Here is a 22,664-nt window from a genome sequence, read left to right on the forward strand (position 1 = left end):
GAGAGAGAGAGAGAAAGCGAGAAACATGTACTACCATCTGTCACACATAAACAAGGGCTTTGTGTTGGAGGAGTAAACAGAGCTGCTAAAAGCCTCCTGTGTAGAGCAGGGTGTTTTGTTTCTGCTCCTTTCACTTGGCTTAGAGAACTAAGCATGAGGTAGTTTCTGAAAAATCTGTGGGGATTCTGGGAATCCTTAATCGTCTACACTAAACTTCACATAACATCTCTGGGTGCTGAGGTCCTATAATGATGCATTTATGCTGCACCTTTCTTCCAAGGAGCTCAAAATGTTAAACAGATGTTATCTTGTTTAGACTCCTCCTAGTGCCCCCCCCCTCTCTCTCTCCCCCACCCCTCTCTCTCTATCTCTCTGATTATGTGCATTTCACAGATAGGAAACTGCCCACAGGACAAAATAAAGGATTGTTCACAGCAACATGGTTAGTGGCGGGACTATGAAACCTCCTGGGTCTCTCCATGTCCTAATCCAGGGTTCACCCATCTACCAGGAATGGCTATGACGTATAGACTGACCGAAAACAACTTTGCTTAACTTTGCATTTTGAAAAATTTCAAACATACACAAAAAGGGGGCGAATAGTATAAAGAATCCCATGTACTCATCACTAGCTCCCTCCTGACACCCACCCACTCTCCTATCCTCTTCTTTTTAGGTTATTTTGAAACAAATCCCTTCCATCCTGTTTTACCTATAAATATTTTAGTATGCATTTGTAAAATGGACTCCTTTAAAAAAACTTAGTATCATGATCACATCTAAAAACTAATAATAATTCCTTAGTATCATCTCATATTCAGCAGTATTAACATTTCCCTGAATTCTTTATACATGTGGGGAAAAACCTCTTCATCTTATGAGTCTATGTACTTATTTCAGTGATGTTATCATTGCTTGAAATAATTTTGGGCCCTCTCATTTAGGTTGTCCTTGGGGCTGGTGTCATTTTTTTTTTTTTGGTAAACCTTTATCGATGGCAAAGTTTTTATTTTTGGGAGTGCATTTGGTTTTGGCATAAGCTACGAGTCATTTGGTACCAAGCCTCAAGAATACGATGTCTAATTGGTAACACTATTTATTCTAATTGCATATTTCATTCTGCTGTCCCTTTAAAACCTTTGATCTATTGCTTTGTAGCTATACATCTTATCTCTGTAATAAATGAATGGCAGGTATGATATTGAAAATCATAAGGGAGTCAATTTTTGTCCTACAGCACACACACAAAAGGGGCCCTGGAGGCCCCCCTGCTGGACGATTTATTTTTTTAGTTGACGGATCCTGGTGGGAGGGGGCACTGAAGGCAGTGACTAGTTAGCAGCAGGCACAGAAATGTTTCAATGTTTTAACAACAGGCATGGCTGTACCCAGGCACACAGGCTGACTGCCAGCCTGGGTCAAAGGTAATGGTAATGAGTCCTGTGAAAGGCTGTTTGCAGAGAAGGGAAATATTCAAAGGGAGGCTCTGGCTTCTTTTCCAGGCAGACTTCTCTGGTGGAGAATGTGCCCATGAGAGGTTCAGGCTAGACAAGATGAAGAATCATGCCTTCAGCAATTGAATGGGCTTTCTTTACATGATAGAACACTTTGTGATTGTAAAACCCTGTATAAATAAAAGCAGTTTCTCATCCCTCATCCCAGAGAAGTTAGGAACTATACAATAAACCAGCAATTGAAATGGCACTGGGACTCACATTGCTTGAGTCTAAATGGAGGGCTGTTCCCATCCCACCCCGATGCCCCCAGGGAAGGTTTAGGAATGTCAAGTCTGCCTTCAGATGCTGGGGCACCTCAGCATGAGCTGGTAAAACACCTACTTACTCTACTGGTGTTGATTCATCCTGTGATAAATAATTAAGCAAATGGCCCCAAACCTACAAGTGAGAGTAATGGGAGGAGGAAGAGGTCCTCTGGATCATATGGGAGAAAACCTGGTACAAACACTCAACTCTGAAAAAAGATGGGGTGACCTGGAGATAGACAATAACAGGTTTTCAATTGTGTGGGCACAAACTTGGGTTATGCAGCCGGTCCCTGACCTCTGGAGTCCCCCAGGAGCTTCCTGTCCTCTGCAGGTGGCTCCAGGCTCAGGATGAGAGGAGTTGGGCCACCTGACCTCAGGCTGGGTGGAGCTGCCTCTTCCTGGGGTGCACTTTCCAGCAGGATGCCCTGCCCACTGCAGATAACTGAGGTACTTTGTTATGCTCAGATGCTTTTTATTTTTACTATTCTGGGATTAACTTTCCAAAACAGACCTTTGCCAGTGCAGAAATGAAGACCTGAAGGTAATGATGTGTCCTCCCATCCAGCACAATCCCCAACAACTTTGCTGATTATTTTTTAAAATACCACCACCAGCCCTGTTGATTGTAATAACAATAAGGTTTGTTTCATATGATATGGCCAGGTGGTGCAGGTTTAGGATGGAAGCTTGTGGTGGAGGGAGTTCTCTCCCTGGCCCTGTAACTGATTGAACATAAAATCACATTATTTTACGCCTCAGGCTTCCCATCTGCAAAATGGAGCTGGGGACCCGTATTTTATTTGAAGGATATAATGTACATGAGACACAGTGTAACCTTGTTAAAGAATATTTAAAAATTCAATAATCAATTCCACTTCTAACTCAATAGAACACAAAGGAAATGTGTCCATGTCACCACCAAACACATGTACGAGAATGTTCATAGCAGCTCTATTCATAACCGCCCCAAACTGGAAACAAGCTAAACGTCCATGGACACTAGAATGAAGAAATACCTTGTGGTATGTTACCACAGTGGAAGGCTAGACGGCAAGGAGAAGAAACAAGCTAACGCTACGGGCAACAATGTGGATGAATCTCACAAACGTAATGCTGAAGGAACGAAGCCCTCCACCCTTTCTTTCATGGCTCTAAGTCTGTCCCAGGTGCATGCACACACCCTCTCCAGCGCCTCCACCTCTGTGATGGTCCCCTCCCCCCTTCATTCTCAGCTGCCCCTGGGTGCAGAGCCCTGGGATCACTCTCTGCCTCCTCCCCATGCATCTCCCTGTCCAGCACAGCACCTCTGCCAGCAGGCAGCCTTGGCTCTTGCAGGATCCACCTCCACACTCCCTCCTTCTTGGAATCCCACTGGCCCTGTTGCCACCCTCAGCCTGGCCTTCATGATTTTTCTTGCTCTCCTGAGAATGATTTTGATGTGGAAGGTGCCAATGGCTTTCTCCTCGGCCTACAAGGAGAATTTCAAACTTATTTATGGGACATAGCCTCAGGAATTTGTTTATCTCGGTGCCCTCTCAAATCCCAATTCATAGCCTCCTCTTTTTCCTCCTCTTCCCTTCATCAAAATGGCTGCTTTGGTCAATTTCCAATAGATTTCATATGCTAGCTTAGACAAAGGTCATAAGGGGTATCTTCTCTCTGGAATATTTATGTTTTAGTATAGGATACATGGGGTCCATTGCCCAAATCACAAGTTCTATCATTTCTCTAAATCCATAGAGAGAATGTTTTTCTCAGAGGGACTGAAAACATTCCAGATGAAAACATGGCAGCCTTTCAGGGTGAGGAGGCCCATGAAGTGGTCTAACAGATGATTAATTCATAATAAAGGCCCATAGGAAATAGTAGACCTCAAAGATGCCCATGAAAATACCATCATACAGTGCATGATCTCACTGCTCCTTGCTACTTCATAGCCCCTAACTCTGCCCAACTCCTTGAGGTGTTGTTGTTCTTCACAAAACTACATCAGCTAAAAGAAAGGAGAGTGAAACCTGCTTTGTGCTCATTTCATTGGGATTATTAAACATTTGCTATTGTGTTATTTCTATTTTCTGAAGGAAAAAGAACAAGTGCTAGGTAATCTTGTTGGGACTTGTGCCTCCTTTACCTCTACGAGCCGTGTCTTCTGAAGGTCAAAGCTTAGCAAAACATTGTGACAAAAGTGCTGTAATTAAGATTCATTTAGAGAAGGTTGGGTAAAAAAATGTATCCAAGAAGATTATCAAGTTATGACTCAGCCTAGCCATGCAAACCTTCTTTTTAAAAAGTAGCTGATGTTTCATAAGAAGCTCCATTTAAAAATATCTCTACTGTTCTCCCCAGGAAAGCTATACTGTGAACAGAGATATTAAGAAGAAAAATCTGAGAGTTTGGAGACTCAGAGGTTTAGAGATGGATATTTATTCTATAACATTATTAAAGATTTTGTAAGCCAATTTGGGGTTGTAGGATGGATATATATTACATATGCAAAAATTTGTTTTGAAAAACAGGGAATTTTTGTAATTAAGTTATCTGCCTTGCTTGCTAATATCTTCTTCTCTCCAGGTGGGTGGCTTTCAAATTTGAGCATGCATCAGTATCACCTGGGGGGCTTGTTCAAACCTAAATTGCCCCTGGAGATTCTGATTCTGTAGATGTGGGATGGGGTCCAACGCTGCATTTCTAACTAGATTCCATATAATATTGATGTGCTGATCTGGGAGCACACTTTGAGAACCACTGTTCTAGATCATTGTAAACCTGGCTGCACATTAAAGTTATCTGGGGGAGCTTTAAAAAATACCCTAAATTGACCATAACAGACCAATTGAATCAGAAAATCTCTGTGAGGGGATCCTGAGCATAGACTGTTTTAGAAGCAATTCAGGCGATTCTGATGTGTGTGTAGTCAGGGTTGAGACTCTTTGTTACAGGTGAAACTGAACACTAGGCTTCAAAGATCATGATACCAAAGCAGTTAGTAGCTTGCAGCTGGGTGCTTGTTGAACTGTGGGCTCCTGTGCCCTCTGTCTGGCCAGCCCAAGCTGCAGGGTGGCATCCTCCCATGTCAGTATCAGTTTCTGGAGTGAGTTTGAAGTTTGTGCTATCAGCAAGATTACAAAAGGCCCTCTGGGAGTTTTCTTCTGCCTGATAACTGGGAGGGCAGCCTGAGTTAGAACAGGTTCATGTTGTACTGTGGCATGTGATAGCTAGTCTGGGGGACAGTGAATCATTTTAGATTTTTAAAAGAAAGGCAGGAAGTGAATAATTCTCATTGCTTTCCCCAATATTTTCTGATTTAAGCACCAAATAGCAACCAGATCAAGGCGAATACATTATCTGCATTTTTATAGATGAGTAAACTGTGAATTGAAGCCTAAAGGAATGAATTTCCCAAGGTTACAAGACATGGAGGTGGCGAAGCTGTGCTTTGAACCTGGGCCTGTTTGACTCCAAAGAAAGGCAAGGGCCCCTGCCACCTCACCACTTTTGCAGAATGCCTTTGGTATTCCAGAAACCATAGGTATTATGCAGGACCAACTACTTAATTTATGGATCCCAGCATAAAATGAAACCATGGAGCCTCTTGTTAAAAAATTATGAAGAATTCGAGAAGGCAGCACGCTGAGCATTAAACCAAGTGAGGGGCCCTATGTGACTGCACAGGTCATCTGCCCATGAAGCCAGCCCTGATGTTATGCGTTAATCCACACACACTATATATATCAAATATTCTGATCAAATAAAAAGGTCTGCTTGGAGGCACCCTGGTAAGGAAGGAGGAGCCCCAGACCTGAGCATTGAGATACTGGATTATAGTAACAGTTCTGTGAATAACTTCCTATTATTCCTGTTGATTTTGAGCATGCAATTTAACCTCTTAGAGATTCAGAGGACACAATGTTGAACATCCATATCCATGACCTCAGGGAATGGATGGCCTACCAATCAATGATTCTCTATACTGCCTTGCCCAGGTTGGTTGATTCATGTGTATTTGTCTTGCTTCTCCTTAAGGCAGAGGTTACTTATTCTATTACTTTCCTATTCCTCAAATCACCTAAGCATCCTCCTTAACTAAGTACTGTATTTGTTACCAGAGACCCTAGGGTTACTAAGTTGTATAGGGACATAAAAATAGTGACTAAGGAATTTTAAAATTAGTCTTTACTTAACACTTTTCTCTCAAGTTATCACAAACACCAATCCCTACCATCTCATAAACATCAGTGATTGTTATTGGGTTGTCCAAAAAGTCATGACATATTTTGTCTATGTTTTTCAAAGGTCATTTATTTATATAAAGAGCAAAGATCAATCAATGATATATTGCCTGTTTTGTTCGATAACTTTTTGCTATCTTTCAGTGAGCTTCATAATGCCTTGTTCATAGAAGGACCTGTCTTTATTTGCGAAAAACTGAACAAGGTGCTGATTTACAGCCTCATCTGAATTGAACGTTATACCACGCAAGGAGCTTTGAAGAGAGCAAAACAAGTGGAAGTCTGATGGTGCAAGGTCAGGCGAGTATAGTGGGTGTGGCAACACATCCCACCCAAGCTCCAATAATTTTTGATGGATGATCAAACTTGTGTGTGGTCTTGCGTTGTCGCAATGGAACACAACTCCTTTACAATTAACGAGCTCTGGATGTTTCTGGGTGGTGGATTCATTCAAACTATCCAACTGCTGACAGTACACATTCAAATTGATTGTTTGGTTCCTTGGTAGGAGCTCGAAAAACACGACACCTTTAAAATCCCACCACACTGACAGCATAACCTTCCTCTGATGAATATCTGCTTTCGATGTTGTTTGAGGCGAGTCATCACATCAGGACCAAGACCGTTTGTGCACCACATTGTTTTCTCATCACCAGTTTTCGGTCGCTTCAAAAAAAGATCATTTTCCTCACGTTTAATGAGCATATTGCAGATGTTTATACGCGCCATCAAATGAACTTCTTTGAGTTCATGCAGAACCCAAATATCGAGCTTGCCTGTGTACCCCAGCTTCTTCAGGTGGTCATGAACGCTTGATTGATGGATGTTTAATGTTTCTGCAATCTCTCATGTTGTGTAACGCAGGTTTGACTCCATCAATGCCTTTATTTTGTCATCATCAACCTTGGTGGGCCTCTCTGACCGAGGAGCGTCATTGAGATCAAAATCACCAGAACAGAATTTCATGAACCATCGCTAGCACTGACGTTCTTGTAGAACATTGTCACCATGAACTTTATGTAACTTTTCACAAGCTTGACCCACGTTTTTCCCTTTATGGAACTAAAACAGTAAAATACACAGTTTGGTCTTCCATCTTCAACTTTTTGTAAAATCTCCAAAATGCAACCAAATCGCTCAATTTTTTTTAGAATCAAGCTAGAGCTGTCAGCTGTCAAATGACATAGCAATAACATAGATGCAAATGACTCTAGTCCTTCCAAAAATGAACTAGTGCCATCTGTTGCAAACATGCGTCATGACTTTTCCAACAACCCTATAGATATGATAAACATGCAATGTGTTTATCATAATATAATATAAATCGATCACAAAGGAAAATTAGGAATCTTGGGAAAGGTACAGAACTTTCTGAAGGTAGTAAAAGAGCCACCGTAATCCTCACCCAAAGCTATAGGCAACTGAGGACCTGACATAGTCATATCAGTTATCAACAGAAGAAGAGAAAATCAACAACGATGATGGTGTGCTGCGTACTTCCCAAAAGAATGCCTGGAGTATCAAAGGATGAAGAAAGGACATTGGGAAAAAATAAAACACTCTTGAATATTTTATAAACGTCTATATGAAGTGAGGGATGTTAAATGGTGCCATGATGCAATTTTGTCAGAAAAATTATGCCAAAAAATCCACACTTAATTCATACTTTGATCATTTAAAAAATTAGGGCATGATTGCTATTTTAATTTAATTTTGTTATATGTAAGATACTTTTTCCCCCATAACTTTTAATTTCATAAATTTTAGTTGCTAAGATAGAACTTCAATCAACTTTTCCCATGCTCACTTTTACTATGCTATTTTCCCTCCTTTTTTATGTGGGCTAATTTAAAGTGGACTTTTCATGGTATTAATTATCCATAAGAAGAATGTCCAATAATAGTATTCAATGAAGTGATGGATTGATTAGCATCATTCTTCAGAACTAGTGACAGAAAGGGTACAGCTGGCTCTATTGACTCTAATGCAGAAAGCAAGAGTCTATAGAACCAGCCAGATTTCTCTTAAAACAGCCATACCCAGCCCAGCAAGGAGGTAATTCTGGGACAATTATGGCCTTAAAAGAAAACTCTCAAGGCTCCGAGGAAGTTGCTTACCCACAAAGCACCAGACAGCAAACCGGATCCAGGTGATGGTGGAGAGCTTTAGCATGAGATAGATGTTCACCAGCATGGCGAAGGCAGGCACAAAGGGAAGGCAGGGGGCCATGTAGGGCAGCTTCTTGGGGTTCTCTGGCTGCTGCAGGATCACAAACACCAGAGCACTGATCAGCAGCACCATCAGAACCACCAGAAGGATGGCCCACCAGCTCTGCTCTGAGATGTAGTCGGAACCAAAGATGATGAAGGAGCAGAAGATGAACATGAGGATGAAGAGCAGGAGCACGCAGATGGTCACCGTGTGCCCTGTAGCTGCTGTGGGACGGTCCATTTTGCCTGGCAGGCCCAGCCGGATTCTCATGGTGTAGTAACGGGGCCCGATCAGCTTTTTTAACTTGATGAGATAAATGTTTTCAGATTCATCAGCTTCTATGCCTGTGGTCATATCCACGGTGCCGTAGTTGGGGTGGTTAACGTTGTAGGTTGACTTGTCTGATTTCCCTATGAGCATCTCATTGTCTCCCAAAGACGGTAAGTTCTTGGCCCCACAGGTGTTGGTGGCAGGGCCAGAAAACTCTTCCCCTTCACTCATCGGAGAACACACTTCCTTCTCACAGTCAGCCAGGATGCCCTCCTTCTTCTTTGTGTGCTCCTCAGACAAGAACTTGACAAAACCATCAATGTCACTCTCTGGTTGGTATCGAAGGAGCAAGACGCAGACAGAGACCAAGGTGTAGGCAAGGAGTGTGCCGATGGACATCATCTCTATCAGGTCTCTCAGGCTGACCAAGAGTGAGAGGAGAGCTGCCAGGAACCCCGACACGACGCAGGCCACCACTGGCGTCTCTGTGTAGGAGCTCACATGAGCCAGAAACCTGGAGGGGTCACGGAAGCACAGGGTTAACATATGGTGATGGACTCGAGCACGGCTCCACACCTCCTGGTCCTGCCCCTCCAATTTACTTTTGGATTCATTGCTTTAAATACAGCTGTGATTCCTACCCCAGGAGTTGGTTCCTGGAATATAATTTAAAGAAATTTTACTTTAATTCCTTAGTTTTGAGACACACTTTTTTGTTAAAGTTCCTAATTCATTCTGTGATGAACTTGGTATTTCAGAAACCTACATCGAAATTCAGGCTTTGCCGGGAAGGAAGGGGTAGTTGGAGAAATCATGCACCTGCTTGGGGGTCCTCTAGACCTGTGTTATCCAAAGTATGGTCCATGGATCAGCAGCACAGGCATCACCTTGGAGCTTGTGAGAAATACATATTTTCAGGTTTCACCTGGGGCCTACTATGTTAGAATCTCTGGGAGTGGGGCTCAACAATCTATGCTTTAAAAAACCTCCAGAGTTTGATTTATGCCAAAGCTTGAGAAGCATTGCTCTATAGCAAAAGTACAGGGATTTAGATGGTAAAATAACACAGTAATGAAGAACTTGTGCTCATAGGTGCAGGTTAAACCCAGCCTGTTACCGATTGGAGAAGACCAACAAGGGCGAATGAATGGCAGCTGCATCCTCAGCAGTGCCTGTGCGATTTTGGTAGGTTCCTGTTCTCCTTCTCTCTCTTCTCTCGATCCTCCCTGCTCCCACCTCTTCCATTCCTCCCTTATTTTCAGAATTCATACAAGACTCTAAACTGTGCTTGGAGCCCCAGCATTTTTCCTCTTAATTTTCTTGGACAGCAGAAAACCCTTTGGGATGTGTAAAGTTGTCACACCTTCACCACGGTCAGGTTCTTCTTGATCTGTCCAGCTCCCCAAACATAGCAGCTCTGACCTGGTGATGACTTTAGGGCATAGGCTGAGGACCTGGAGCAGAAGATGACAGCCTATGGCAGAGGTCAAGTCTCTGAGCTGGGTCCCTCTGCGCCTCTGAGAGCTCCTTGGCTTCCATGGTTTACTGCTTGCTTTGTGCACTAGAGGAATGTCTTCCTTGCAAGCCCCTCACGAATGGGCACTGAGAACCAAGAGGTGGGGCCACATCCCGTTTGTACGATGGGCAGAGAGGCCACTTTATGGCCAACATAGAGGGGTAGAAGAGTCAATATATTGGTGCGTTAAAAGTCTGGTTTCTGGAGTCAGACAGTCCTGAGTTCAAATCTTGCCTCCCCCAACCCCAGTAGCTGGGAGATTTGGGGCAAGTGATTTTTGTGTGTTTGTTTGTTTTTTTACCTCTCTGAATATATTCGTCTGCAAAATGGGATACTGTGTACAAAGCACCTGGGATACACAAACGTTCAATAAACGATAGCTATTGTTGCTATGCTTATTAGGTTCTGTTCATAGGGCCTTATCCCCCCTTTGATTGTAACTTTGAACTTTTTTCAACGTTAGAGGGGCGGTGGAGAGAGGGGCAGTTACCAGGCCTCAATACGAAGGTAGGCCTAAGATGTCCCTGGGATGGATTCTTCCTTGAAGGCCACCTAATGTAGCAATTTGGCACCCACCGTCTTTACTAAGGAGCACACGATATCAAACAGGAGGAGGGGGGCTTTGGGGGAACACAGCAGTTTGTGCTAGATTGAGGGACCCAGAGTCAAACTGAGGGGCTGTTTCAGGGCCTAAGCTCTTTTCACTCAAACTCTTTGCCAGGATATGTGTGTGACAAATTCCGCAGTCACTCACATTGAAATTACAGTCAGGCTGATAGTGAGTGACATTCTTCCTGGAGAGGCATACCAGAATAAATTCCACAGAGCACAGTAGCCCTTACCTGAAAAGGAGCCCATCGCCAGCCATGGCATAAATGACCCTTGGCATTGGGAAGAGGGAGCCCAGCAAGCTAACGGTCAGTCCTGCAACCGACCCAATGGCCACTATGAATTTTGCAGCATAGAACCCATGAACCACAAACATCTCCATGAGTGGGGATTCCGTGTCAATGGCATAATATGGCATCATCAGCGTTAAGATCATGCTCACCTGTTAAAACAAGAGAAAACATGGCTGGAGGTAGAGGATACTGACAGGATGGATGACTGTCCCACAGGGAGGAAGAGCCCTGGACCTGAACTGAGAGGCCGGCACGGCGGTTTGGATCTGCAACTTCTTGAAATATGCCTTTAGTTTAAACCCGTCATTTGGCCTCTGGAGCTCTTGGTCTCAGCATTTTCTCGCCACATGTGTATTTAGTGGACTAGACCACATAATCTCTAATATCTCTTTGTGCCCTTTCATATCTGAGGAATAAGTCTGCAGGTATTTCAGCCTCAGGAAAGCAGAGCTACACTCACTGACAGTTCAATGAAGGACAGATACTACCAGGTTCATTTTACTAGGAAGTTGCTGCAGCCATAGGCACTGGAGCTGGGGCCTGGCAGTGACCATGAGCACCTAGCCCACATGGACAAGACTCTCATTTCTTTTATACTGTCAGGGTCCTACATGGTCTTAGCTGTACTCCCTCTCATCCTGAAGACCAGAGATCAAAACTCCAAAGATAAGTACAGAGGAGATCCATAGTCAATGAATGGATGTGACCCAGATGAGGACTCATATTTCCATCTCCTCTCTCTAGCTCAGTCCCAGGAGCCAGGCAGGCCAACAAACAAATTATGGCATCAGGGTGGAATCTGGTCCTATTCTGGGCTATAAGACCATCATGACTTTGCTTAACCAGGACCTATCTCCCCTTATATGTCATAGATCTGCCCTAACATCCCTCCCTTCAGAATTAGCCCCAGGCAATGAAGCCCCTTGGCCTCCGAAGGCCAATGCTGGCATCAAGAAGGCAGTTTAAAACCTGAAAGGGAGAGAGTGGTGCATTTCTAAATCACTTCTTTGCCTATTCTTCAGGCAAAGGGGGATGTTGAGGGAGGATGTTGGATGTGGTTGAAGCATTTCTGTGATAGAAATTCTAGGATAGGAGCTGAGAAATGACACATCGGAAGTGTGAGGAGTGTCCCGTGTGATCCTGAGGACAGAAGGCTGAAGACTTCATTCTGAGAACTCCTCTTGGTGGAGAAACCTTAGGGGTGAGCTTGCACCGGTGTAAAAAGAGGGAGCAACAGCAGAAAGAAATTGCATTTCCCCCCTGTACTTAAGGGGAAGAGCATCTCTAGAGCATTATGCATTCTCTCTCCCCACTCTGGGGGAGCCTCGCCTCTTCACTGCCGGGAAGCTCCCAGAAGACAGAAGAGCATTGAGGAGGGTGCACAGAGGCCCACAATGCTTCTGCTTGCACACCCACCCGTTACTGCCAGCCTATGATCTGTGCTCCTTGGATGGCGGCCCACTCCCGGTACTCCAGCCCTGGGCAGCCGTGGACACCAAGAGCCTGTGTGTAGGGTGAGCGGGGATGGCAACTCAGAGACCGTGGCTGGAGTGAGGGCCTGGGGCTTCTCCCATGTCCTATTTGGAGTCCTGATTTTTTTCTTGTCATAGATGGGTAGGGATACAGGGGGCATGGACACATGCATACAAACACAAAGAAGGCACAAAGAAAGGACCAGTTCCGGACAGAAAGGAACCCAGCCCCAGGGCCCCATTTTAAGGTCAAATATGACAAGGTCATGATGAGGGTCCTGCAAACATTCGGTACTTACAGATACATATGCTGTCAGGCAGATGACCAGGGAGGCAGTGATAGCATAAGGGATGGACGTGTTGGGATTCTTGGCTTCCTCTCCGGTGGTGGCAATGATGTCAAAACCAATGAAAGCATAAAAACACGTGGCTGCTCCTTGCAACACCTGTAAGGATGATGACATTTGTCAGACTCAGAGTGTCAGAGCAGCACCAGGACCTTCCATGTGGTACCCACTTGGCCAATGCCCGGCAGACATTACTGAGCGGCAGAAGGGGTAACATGGTAGCACTTTTGCTAAACTTTTGAGTTCTGATCTCCTCTGCTTTCTAGGTGTGACACTGGGCAATTCCCTCACGTGTAAAATGGAGATAAGAAGAATTATGCCCAAATAAAAAGTAGGTCATTCAACACATTCAAGTCATTTCTGGAAATAAGTGGGTTTATAAAAAAAATCACTAAGTTGGCTCTCCCTGTGTCTTGGGGGAACTCATTAGCCTCTCTGTGCTTTTATCCAGTGGTTCTCAACCACAACCAGGGGCTGCATGACTGCCCCTAGGGGGTGTTTTTAAATGTGGGGAGGTACTTGTGACTGTCACAGAGACATGAGTAGGGCTCTTTTGGCATTAGGTATGGGGGTCTCAGAAGGTTCCCTGATAGATTTCTCTATGGTAACTTCCAAATCTTAAATGATATAAAAGTTTTTAAGATTTCCAGGTATTCTATTGTCTTCCATGGGAACACGGGTAGGGACAGTTTGATTGTTCTGCTCCTTTTGGGAGCTTTGGTGACCCAGTTGGGCTGCAAGGCAGGAGAAGTTATGAGGTAGGAGGCAGTGTAAAGCTGGGGAGGAGGTATCCAGTGACATCTGCTGGATGTCAAACAGGAGGGTACGTGACTCCAAGGATGGTTGGGACTTCATAAGTCAAGATGTCAGTGAAAATCGTCCGTTGAGGAGTGTGTTACTTTCTTCCAAAAGATCTACTAAAGTGTAAATGCAGTTTCCCCATCTTAGCATCCTCATTATCAGCTGACAGTAAATAAAGTGCCTCTTTGAATGTTTGGGGATGTCCTTCTAGGCGAGGTGAGAGAGACTTTTTTGGACTTGTGTGTATGGGGTGAGGGAACTTGGCAACATACATGCTCTAGCCAGGGGTCCAGGAGTGAGGCTCTTTTCTGACAGCACTTTTTGTTTTCTTTTCTGCAATTCAATTTGTAAATGATGAGATTCAAAACATATGCCAAGCAGACACCTGTTCCTAAATTTTCACTCTTACCTTTCCCACGGACTTCTTCTTTTTTTTTTTTTAGCTGAGCCATCCTGCCACCTGTTGGCAGCTCAGCGGCTGCTCAGCTCCGGCCAGGACTTGAACTGCTGTTGCTCAGAGCTCAAACTCTTGAGCGAGCTCTTAATCAACTGAGCCACTCAGCCGGCCCCCCACTGACTTCTTAATAAGAAAAAAAAGTACTAAATACTAGAACTTACAAGGGACATCACAATATTGAAGCTTTCAAACCTTCAAAACCCACCTTTGCTCATCTGCAAAATGAGTTGGTCTCTTGTACAGTCTCCCCCACTAGGACTGTAATGTTTCAGTTCCCTAATTGGGAGTTCTCATCCTGTGCTCCATGAAAGTCAGGTGGGGTCTGTGGATTTTGCTGAGAAAAAAATGACATCTCTATTTTCACTAAGCTCTGACTGAATGTTAGCATTTCTTTTAATCATGAATGTAGGTGGTAAACTAACTGTACCTATAACTTTGTCCCAGTAGCGACCAGACATTTTCCTATCATATTAGAGTTGTTGCAGAGATCTTAGAATGTCAGTTGTGTTCATTGCTGCTTTCAAATTATAATAGTTATTAGACTTAAATATTAATATTTAATAATAAAGAAGCACGTTGTTATTAAATCATAATTTTAAAATATTTTAATAACTATATTGTGATTTAATTGATTCCTTCTGATTTCCTGTGTAATTAGGTAACTTGTTTATAAACACAATTCTCAGAAGGGGCTTATAGGCATCACCAGACTGCCAATGAGTCCATAGCACAAAAACAAACAAAAAAAAGAAAGCTAAGAGCTCCTGGTCTATTCTAATAACTCAGGTAAAAAGAACTTCTCAAACAAGTGGTTCCATCGCCAGAGTTCCACTTTCTGGGCGAGGACATAACTCCCAATCTTACTCCAGCAAAATCTGTCATTTCAGGGCATGGGAAATGTCTTTGGCCTTTAACAGGGAAAGAAAACACATCGTATCTCGTCGCACATGGAAGTTCACAGGCTTGGAAACGAGCTTGTTTTCACTTGCCTAGACAATGTTTCTGGTCTTTCAGGATGGACAAATGCTGGGATTTTAGCTTTGCTAAGCTGCCCCAATCAAGAAAGCCCTGCTTTCAGACAGCTTCCAGAAAAACAGGTCCTGCTTTCTCTCTTTATAAACACCTTTGTGTACACACACACACGCGCGCACACACGCGCGCACACACACCCCTCTTGTAAACCATCCAGTGACCTGTTATGACAATCATTCTGTAGATGCATCATTCCCAATTAGGATGTGCCAGGGCTACAGTGTCAGGCCTATTTGGTGTGGTCGGTTCTGAATCAAAAGCTCGTATACTGGACGAGCTCACTGCTGAGGAAAGGAGGATGGGAGGGTCCTAAACAAGAACTTTGGGTCAAATCTACCCTCAAAGAAGGTGAGAGGTCTGCAAGCCACACCATGTGAGGGACAGCTGGGGATCAGGGGATGTTTAACTTGAATAAGAGGAGACTCAGTGGAAGTCATGAGGAACACCTTCCAGTTTTGAAGTACGAATCATGTAGCAGTTGGAGGAGAGGTATGCTGTATGCTCCAGAGGGAACCCCAGAGCCGTGCATGTGCGTGCGATAGGGTTTGTTAGGAGTGCAGACTTTGTCAACTGTTGGACCTAGGCTGCTTCTGCCACCTACTAACTTGGTGACTTAGAACAAGCTCCTAACCTCTAAGAGCCTCAGTTTCTTTATCACTTTAAATAGAGATGATACTAGTTCTTAGCTCTTAAGGTTGTTACAAGGATTAAATGAGATAACATAAAAAAATTGCAGTCCTAGAATACAGTAGGTCATCAATAAACATCACCTCTTACCATTAGTGTTTTTATAACTAGTGTACGTTTTTCTAGAACAGATGAAACCCAGAAGCACAAATTCCCCCACCCCCCCATCCTCGTTCTTCTCTCCGTTCTCAACATGTAGTTATTAACTGTTCCTATGTGCCAGGCACTGTGCTTGGTGATGTGGAGACAGAAGCAAAACACACTCTGAGCTTGACCCTGTGGGGCTTGGAGTCTAGAGGATACTGCACAACCTTGACTGCAGTAACAAAATGAACAAGATTAATTAATATCTATGTTATTTTAAAAACACAAATACTATTGTTTTCCAAATGAGTGAAAGAATAGATGGCAATTACTGATAATGATTAGATATCAGAAAGTTAGCTATAGTGAAGTCGGGAAGAGAGAGAATAAGTTTGCAAAGAGAATGTCTGTTAGCCTGAATTTGCATACATAGAACTAGAAAGCAATTATGGTTGAAGAAAGACTCAACAGATTAAAGGTAGGACATTTGGAGGTTCTACTGCATCAGGCAGGAAACAGAATGTAAGTCAGATGGCTCAAATGAAATTATTTCAGTGAAGGGAGTATAGGAGCCCAGGCTGGGAGTGAGGGAGGAAGAGGAAATACCCTGGCCTTGCTGTCTTCTCCCTTTCTGATCTCCTGATAATATCTCCACTGGCTAAACCCTATAGGAAGGAACCATCAGGGGTCTTGTGAAGCACAGGACAGAGCTTCCAGGGTGAAGAATGGAGTTGGGGAGGGAGGCAAAGGGAGAAAAGCCAGCACACCTGCCAAGATCAAACAGACCCTGCCAACAAGATATAGATTAAATAAACAGATTATCAAAGAGAACATAATACAATTAGCAAATAAGGTCATCTGTTTACTTGGGTTAGTTTGAATGAGTTTTTCTTTCTTGCAAGCAAATGATCCCTGATTGGTAAATACGAGAGAGCCATGAAATGAAACTGTCTGGGTGTGTCTCTACGCAAGTAACCACTAAGCCTGATTTCCACTTTTCCTCAATCCAGATCTCAGGTCTGGCCCCTGGTGTTCAGGATTAGGGTACCCTTCCCTATAAGAAAGAATGAGTGTGGGACCTAGGGGTAAGCATCTGAATAAAATAGGTGGGCAAAGTGGGTGTGTATGTGTGCGTGTATGTATATGTGCTACTGGGTTCACTAGTGTTTTATTCTAACTTACCTTTAATGTGTTACATAGGTAAAAAATTGTATTGACTTTTTAATTTGATGATATAAGCGGAAATTGTTTTCCAAAGTCAACCTCGTATAGCTGCTCAGCCAGGCGATTCAGATCAGCCTGTGCCTCTATAGAGCTTTGTGGGGGGTGGGGTGGAGGGGTGGGGGGAGCAGCATGTGCCTCAGTTGCTGTGGGCTGCTGCTTAATTAGTTGTCAAAGGCAATGTCATTAGTGGCTGGGGTGTGGGTCCCTACAAGCTGGCCCCCTGTACCTTGCTGATATTTGAGAGGCATTTGGATGAGGCAGCCCTCTGTAGTCTGCCAGATGCTTAGGAGATAATTAGGCACCTTTATCTAATTCCCTCCCAAGGAACAAGACAAAGTTCCAACTTCAATAGCATTTTCTACCACAGTCACTGCTCCAGCTCTATTAGCAGCCTGTTTACAGTGACAGTGGAATGTGCTAATAGGTTCCAACAAATGGATTTAAATGTAGAGAACACGAAAAAGAACTTTTCCTTTGTTTGGAGACTGTCAGCATTCCCCACAAATACTTGCTATGGACCTTTTTCCTGGGAGATATTGTTGCTGGTACAGCATCTTATTTGGTTAAAGAAAAACCATAAGATAGCATCAAGAACAAATAACATACAGGGAATACACATCCAACAATATTTGGGGGCTGAAGAATTGCAGATGGAAGCAGGGGTTCAGCTGAGGGCCAGCAGTTACTTGATATAGAGAATAAATGTTTGTTGTTCTTACGCTCTTCAAGACCAAAGAAGCATTTGACCCAGAACTTGTGAGTAAACCATTCCTTAAGCTATTTTCTTTGGAAGGAAGTAGTTGGAGATGAGAAAGAGTAGGCTTATGAGGGGTCCTTAACCCTTTCAAAGTACTGAGAATTGTTTTCAAGTCATGCAATGGGATTTTTATAAACCACCCCCTACACAGTGGTTCCCTCCATCCCATCCTACCTAAAGCGATGGAAGAATGAAATAGATTGGAACTCTGAACTAGTCCTCTTATCAGGGGTAGGGGTCAGGGTTTCCTTATGGAGTAAAGAAGTTCATGCAGCTGCCAAGCAGGCAACTCATTTTTGTTGATGATTGTTAAATAATAAAGTAGGGAGTGCATGTATTAACTTGGTGGATGACATGCTCCTGAGAAGGTGTCAGATCTTAAAAAATAGGACCTATATTCAAAGTGGCCTTACTGGACTAGAAAAGTGACCTGAAACCAACGTTGAGAAAGAACAGGTTCAGGCCAGTTCTCCAGGGAGGAAATTTACTCACAGAAACCCAAGGCCAGGCAGATAGGAGAGAGGATGAGTCAGCAACATCTTCGCACTGGGATGTCCTCTGTGCTCAGATGATGCTTTTACTCACAGCCACTAGGGCACATATTTGAATTTCCTGCAGAGAAAATGGATTTGCAGTGAAAAATCCCAAATCCCAGCCAACCTTTTTTGGTGGCCAATGACAAGCCTACTCAAGGTAGTATGTTTGGGTTGGAGTGAGATTAGTGGCCAAAGGTGCCGAATAAGACAACTGGTCCCATGTCCACTACCAGGGCGTCGTGGAGTACTTAAATAAGGGCTTTGAATCCTCCAGGACTGGAATCATCTCCTTTACAATCAAGATCTGTGGCCTTTACTTTTCTAAGCTTCAGTTATTTCGATGTAAAAGTAAAGATCATTGTCCTTATTTTGCAGGGCTGTTGTGAAGAGAAATGAAAAGTGTATATGGAGGGGTTTGTCGTAAAGAAAATGTTAAGCATTGGAAATGGCATCTTTCCTCTCTTTTTTTATGCCTGATAGCTGATCTTTGTTTCTTGCTATAAAAGCTAGTGAGAATCTGGGATGTGTAAATGGCAAGACTCTAAGGCTGGCATCATGAGCTCCTTCCATGATGAGGCAGGCTCCTGACTGAGGAGGGATGTAGGGGCCCTGAGAAGGAAAGAGAAGACCCTCAAAGAGAATAAAGACCCCAGAACAAAGCACAGGGGGAAAGACTAAAAGACTCATCTTCTTCAGTATGGGCATAAGGTATTTACACAGAGGGTATTAACGCTTTCCAATTTCAACATGACACCTAGAGTATAGTGTGTGCCCTTTAGGTAAGCTGTTAGGAAAAGTTTGAAAATTAAACATGATCCAAGTAATTAAGAAAAAATTTAAAATTACTCTGACATGATACCTTGGTAAACAGTGTATATTGGGCCTGGACTGGTTTAACCATACTCCCATTTGAAGATAAGAAAAGAGACTAGGCTATCTCTTAATGCTCCTCCCAGTTCTAAGACTTTATGACTTTGGGAAAGTTTTGAGGAAATGAAAATGTAACATATCAGATTAATTACCTTATTCCCTTTTTTTTTCCTTAAGGAAAGCTCAGAAGGGAGGATCATCATACACAAGACATTGATGTAGTGGAAAGGGTTTTGTTTGAAGCCACACAGACCAGGGTAGAAATTTCAGTCCTGGGACCAACTAGCTAAGTGACCTCAGGTAAGTTACCCAGCTTCTCTTAGCCTTGGATTCTCGTCCTGTAAGTTGGGGACAGTAGCACCTGCTTTAAAGTTTTGTTAAAAGAGTGAGACGATATTCATAGACCACAATGCTGGGCACCTAGCAGGTAGTAGATAAATTCTCCCTCTTGCCCCCTGTCATTATCATTGTTACTAACCACTATTGCTCATAAAAACACTATGTGCACATAAAAACATCCTAGATTTTATTCTCTTTTGTAAACATTTGGTATAATTAGTTTTCACACTTGATAGATGAGAACATCTGAAAGCACCAAAGCTAGCTGTTGGCTAAAGTCTTTCAGTAAGTCCATGACCCAATAATTTCTTACATTGTTAAGAAAATAGTGAGAACATTTCTGTGTGCTATGATGAAAATGCAATTGAGCTCTGGAAAAACATTCTTTCTTTGTATCTCTTATAATTTGTTGTTTCTTTTATTTGATAGGAAAGGAATGATTTGTATCATAAAAAAATATAGATTTGGGGATCCAGAATGGGGTCAACAGTGTTTCTTTGTCTCTTCTGGTTTTAACCAGCTTCAGGATTTATTCGTTTCAAGGAGATGGAATGAACTTTGTGGTTCTGTGGAATTTTTACAGATAAGCAGAAGACTAAAAACCTTGGCTGAAATTGCTTCCTTGCTTATTTCTCTGCATTAAACAGCGTGGCATGATTCAGAATAACAGGAGTTATTTTGAGTGTTCTCCAACAGAGATTTCTGGTCCCTGGACATCACGAAGGAAAACCAATCTAAGCAAAAGCTACAAAAGCAAAACCAGTGGAATCCTAGACTTGCTTCTGTCACCACCCTAAGCAGCGTTGCCTCTCTTGGCCTCAGTTTTTCTACCTGTTAAAGGATAGGACTAGGTAACCTCTAAGATACCTTCTCACTCAAAATTCTATGATGTATGTTCTACTTAAGAAAAAAAAAAAAAGAATGGGCTGGTGAATTTTACCAATCAGTCCGTAAGGTAAGCATTTTTATTAACCCTAGAGAAAAATCCAGGTGCGACTTAGAACTCCTTGTCAATATAAAGAATTTGCCACTCTGACCTTCCCATTTTTCTTAAGCATAACCTGCATCACCCTGGTCACAGGAGTGAAATCTGAATATGTCCTTTTGGTCCAGCCCACTCTCTCGCCAACCCCCAGACCGCACCACGTAGACTTCTCTGTGTGGTCCATGCCACTGGAATAAAACTTATAACCAGCACCCCCTCGGCCCACAGACCACAGAGGGAATGTCCATCTTGGGTCAAACATTGGAGTTAGATTTAAAAACAGTTCTTTCTCTAGTTCCATCCCCAGGCGACACTCGTTTCTGCCCCACCTGTCCACTCTCCGGGCCTCCTTTATTTCCTTGTCTATTTACAGTCTGCTTCTATTATGAACAGACTGTAGAGAGGTTCTACAGGACTGAGCTGCTCTTGTACAGGTTTTGGAGTCAGACAGTCCTGGCTTTGAGTCCTGTGTGCTTATGTCCACTGTGTGCTTAATAGCAAGCCACTTGACCTCTCTGAGTGTGAGTTTTTTCATCTGCAAGACCAGAATGTAAATATTTTCCTTGTAAGGTTATTAGAAAGATTAAATGAGATGGTACATGCAAAGCACTTAGCATAGTATTAGGCATCTTGCAAGGGACCCAAAACATTGACTATTATTGTTATCTGTATAAAATGGGATCTTAATAAATATCTGTGGAACAACAACAAAAAATAAATAAAAACCACTTCTTCAGAACATTCCAATGAAAGGTGATGCAGAGTGTGCCGTGAAAATTATGAGACAGAGCAGCATTTTCCTGAAAATATGTCCCAGATTGGTCACAGGGTGGAAGGCAGAGCGTGGGACAGGTACACGAGGATTTAGGAATGAACTCACCCCTGACCAGCCGTGGGGCAGGAACTGGCCCTCAGCCCAGTATTTCCCATTGATGAAAAAGAGCCCTGCAATCATGATGAACACCCACACGGCCAGGTTCAGCACGTTGAGGACGTTGTTGAAACCCACAGAGTTCTTCACCCCCAGCGCGACGATGATGGTGACAATGATCGCGATCACCAGAGCCAGAAGATCCGGGTAGGATTCTTCACCTTTCCCTAGAGGGGAAAGACACAAGTTAATATTATCCAGAGGGAAAAAAGGGCCATGCAAACTCCTGGCCCCACCCCAGGGCATCTGTACTAAGCTCTGAGAAGGGTGGTCACAGCCGGAAGAGAAGGAACTGTGAGTGTGTGTGTGTGTGTGTGTGTGTGTGTGTGTGTGTGTGTACACACACACACACACACACACACTGGTCCACAAGAGTCTATTTGCAAATGGGAAGATTGGGTACATAGGTAAGATAACCTGATATCCTGAACCGAAAATTGGGATGCATGATACAATAATTACAACAGTGCCTATGGAACCATGGTACAGAACAGTAAAGGTCAGGCCTATCCTGGGACATTTGGGATGTACAGAGGGTGCCAAAAAAAATGTACACGTTTTAAGAAAGGGAAAAAACTGTATTAAAATTATAATAATATATACCGAAAACAAAAGATGAATACAAGTCATGTGTATACATTTTTTTGGGCACCCCCGATATATATGGGTCTAACATGTTATTTGAAAAATGTTTTATCTTCACTGTTGTTCACTTTATAGTCCATGAATTTTCCTTTCCATTCTAGCAATCTTTTTGTTAGGAAATTCTAAAATGAGTGTCTTTGAAAACTATTGGAAGAAGGCTGTTCTTTCCATTTATGTGTGTGTAGCTGCAGAGAGAAAGGCCAGTGGATGTTCCCCGCCTGCTTGGTCTTGTCCGTTGGCCAGTGGACTCCTGCCCTCTATAGAGTGGAAAGGGCACTGCCTCAGCAGTCAGGCTCTTGAACTTCAGCTGGGCTTGTGCTCATAACCAGAGAGGTCAAATTAAATTAAAGTGCTATTAATCACACAGTATAAGTAAGCACACAGGACCCAAAGCCAGGACTGTTTGGCTCTTTGGGCAGGTGCCTCCTTTTTCTGGGCCTCATCTGTAAAGTGAAGGGGCTTGACCACCGGATTTTGTAGGACCCTTTCAAACCTAACATTCTATGAAATCAGTATGCTGAGGAGATGTGGTCTTCAGATTTCTTATCTTTCCATGGTATCTGGGTGCTAAGCATTTTACTTGTTAGCTACATAATACTTTCAC

The 22,664-nt window shown here is 43.2% G+C and overlaps 1 protein-coding gene across 1 annotated transcript in view; it reads right to left on the reverse strand.

Moving 5' to 3' along the window:
• The window catches only part of SLC7A14 (solute carrier family 7 member 14), a 111,914-nt gene that overhangs the window by 10,198 nt on the left and 79,052 nt on the right, over nt 1-22,664 (reverse strand). The window contains exons 4-7 of the mRNA XM_019643983.1: nt 21,365-21,582; nt 12,665-12,811; nt 10,834-11,042; nt 8,112-8,989 (exon numbers count right to left, since the gene is read on the reverse strand). Coding sequence (XP_019499528.1) covers nt 8,112-8,989; nt 10,834-11,042; nt 12,665-12,811; nt 21,365-21,582 — 1,452 coding nt within the window. The remainder of the gene's footprint in view (nt 1-8,111; nt 8,990-10,833; nt 11,043-12,664; nt 12,812-21,364; nt 21,583-22,664) is intronic.

The sequence above is a fragment of the Hipposideros armiger genome, unplaced genomic scaffold (assembly GCF_001890085.2).
Source record: "Hipposideros armiger isolate ML-2016 unplaced genomic scaffold, ASM189008v1 scaffold_83, whole genome shotgun sequence".
NCBI classification, from domain to species: Eukaryota; Metazoa; Chordata; class Mammalia; order Chiroptera; family Hipposideridae; genus Hipposideros; species Hipposideros armiger.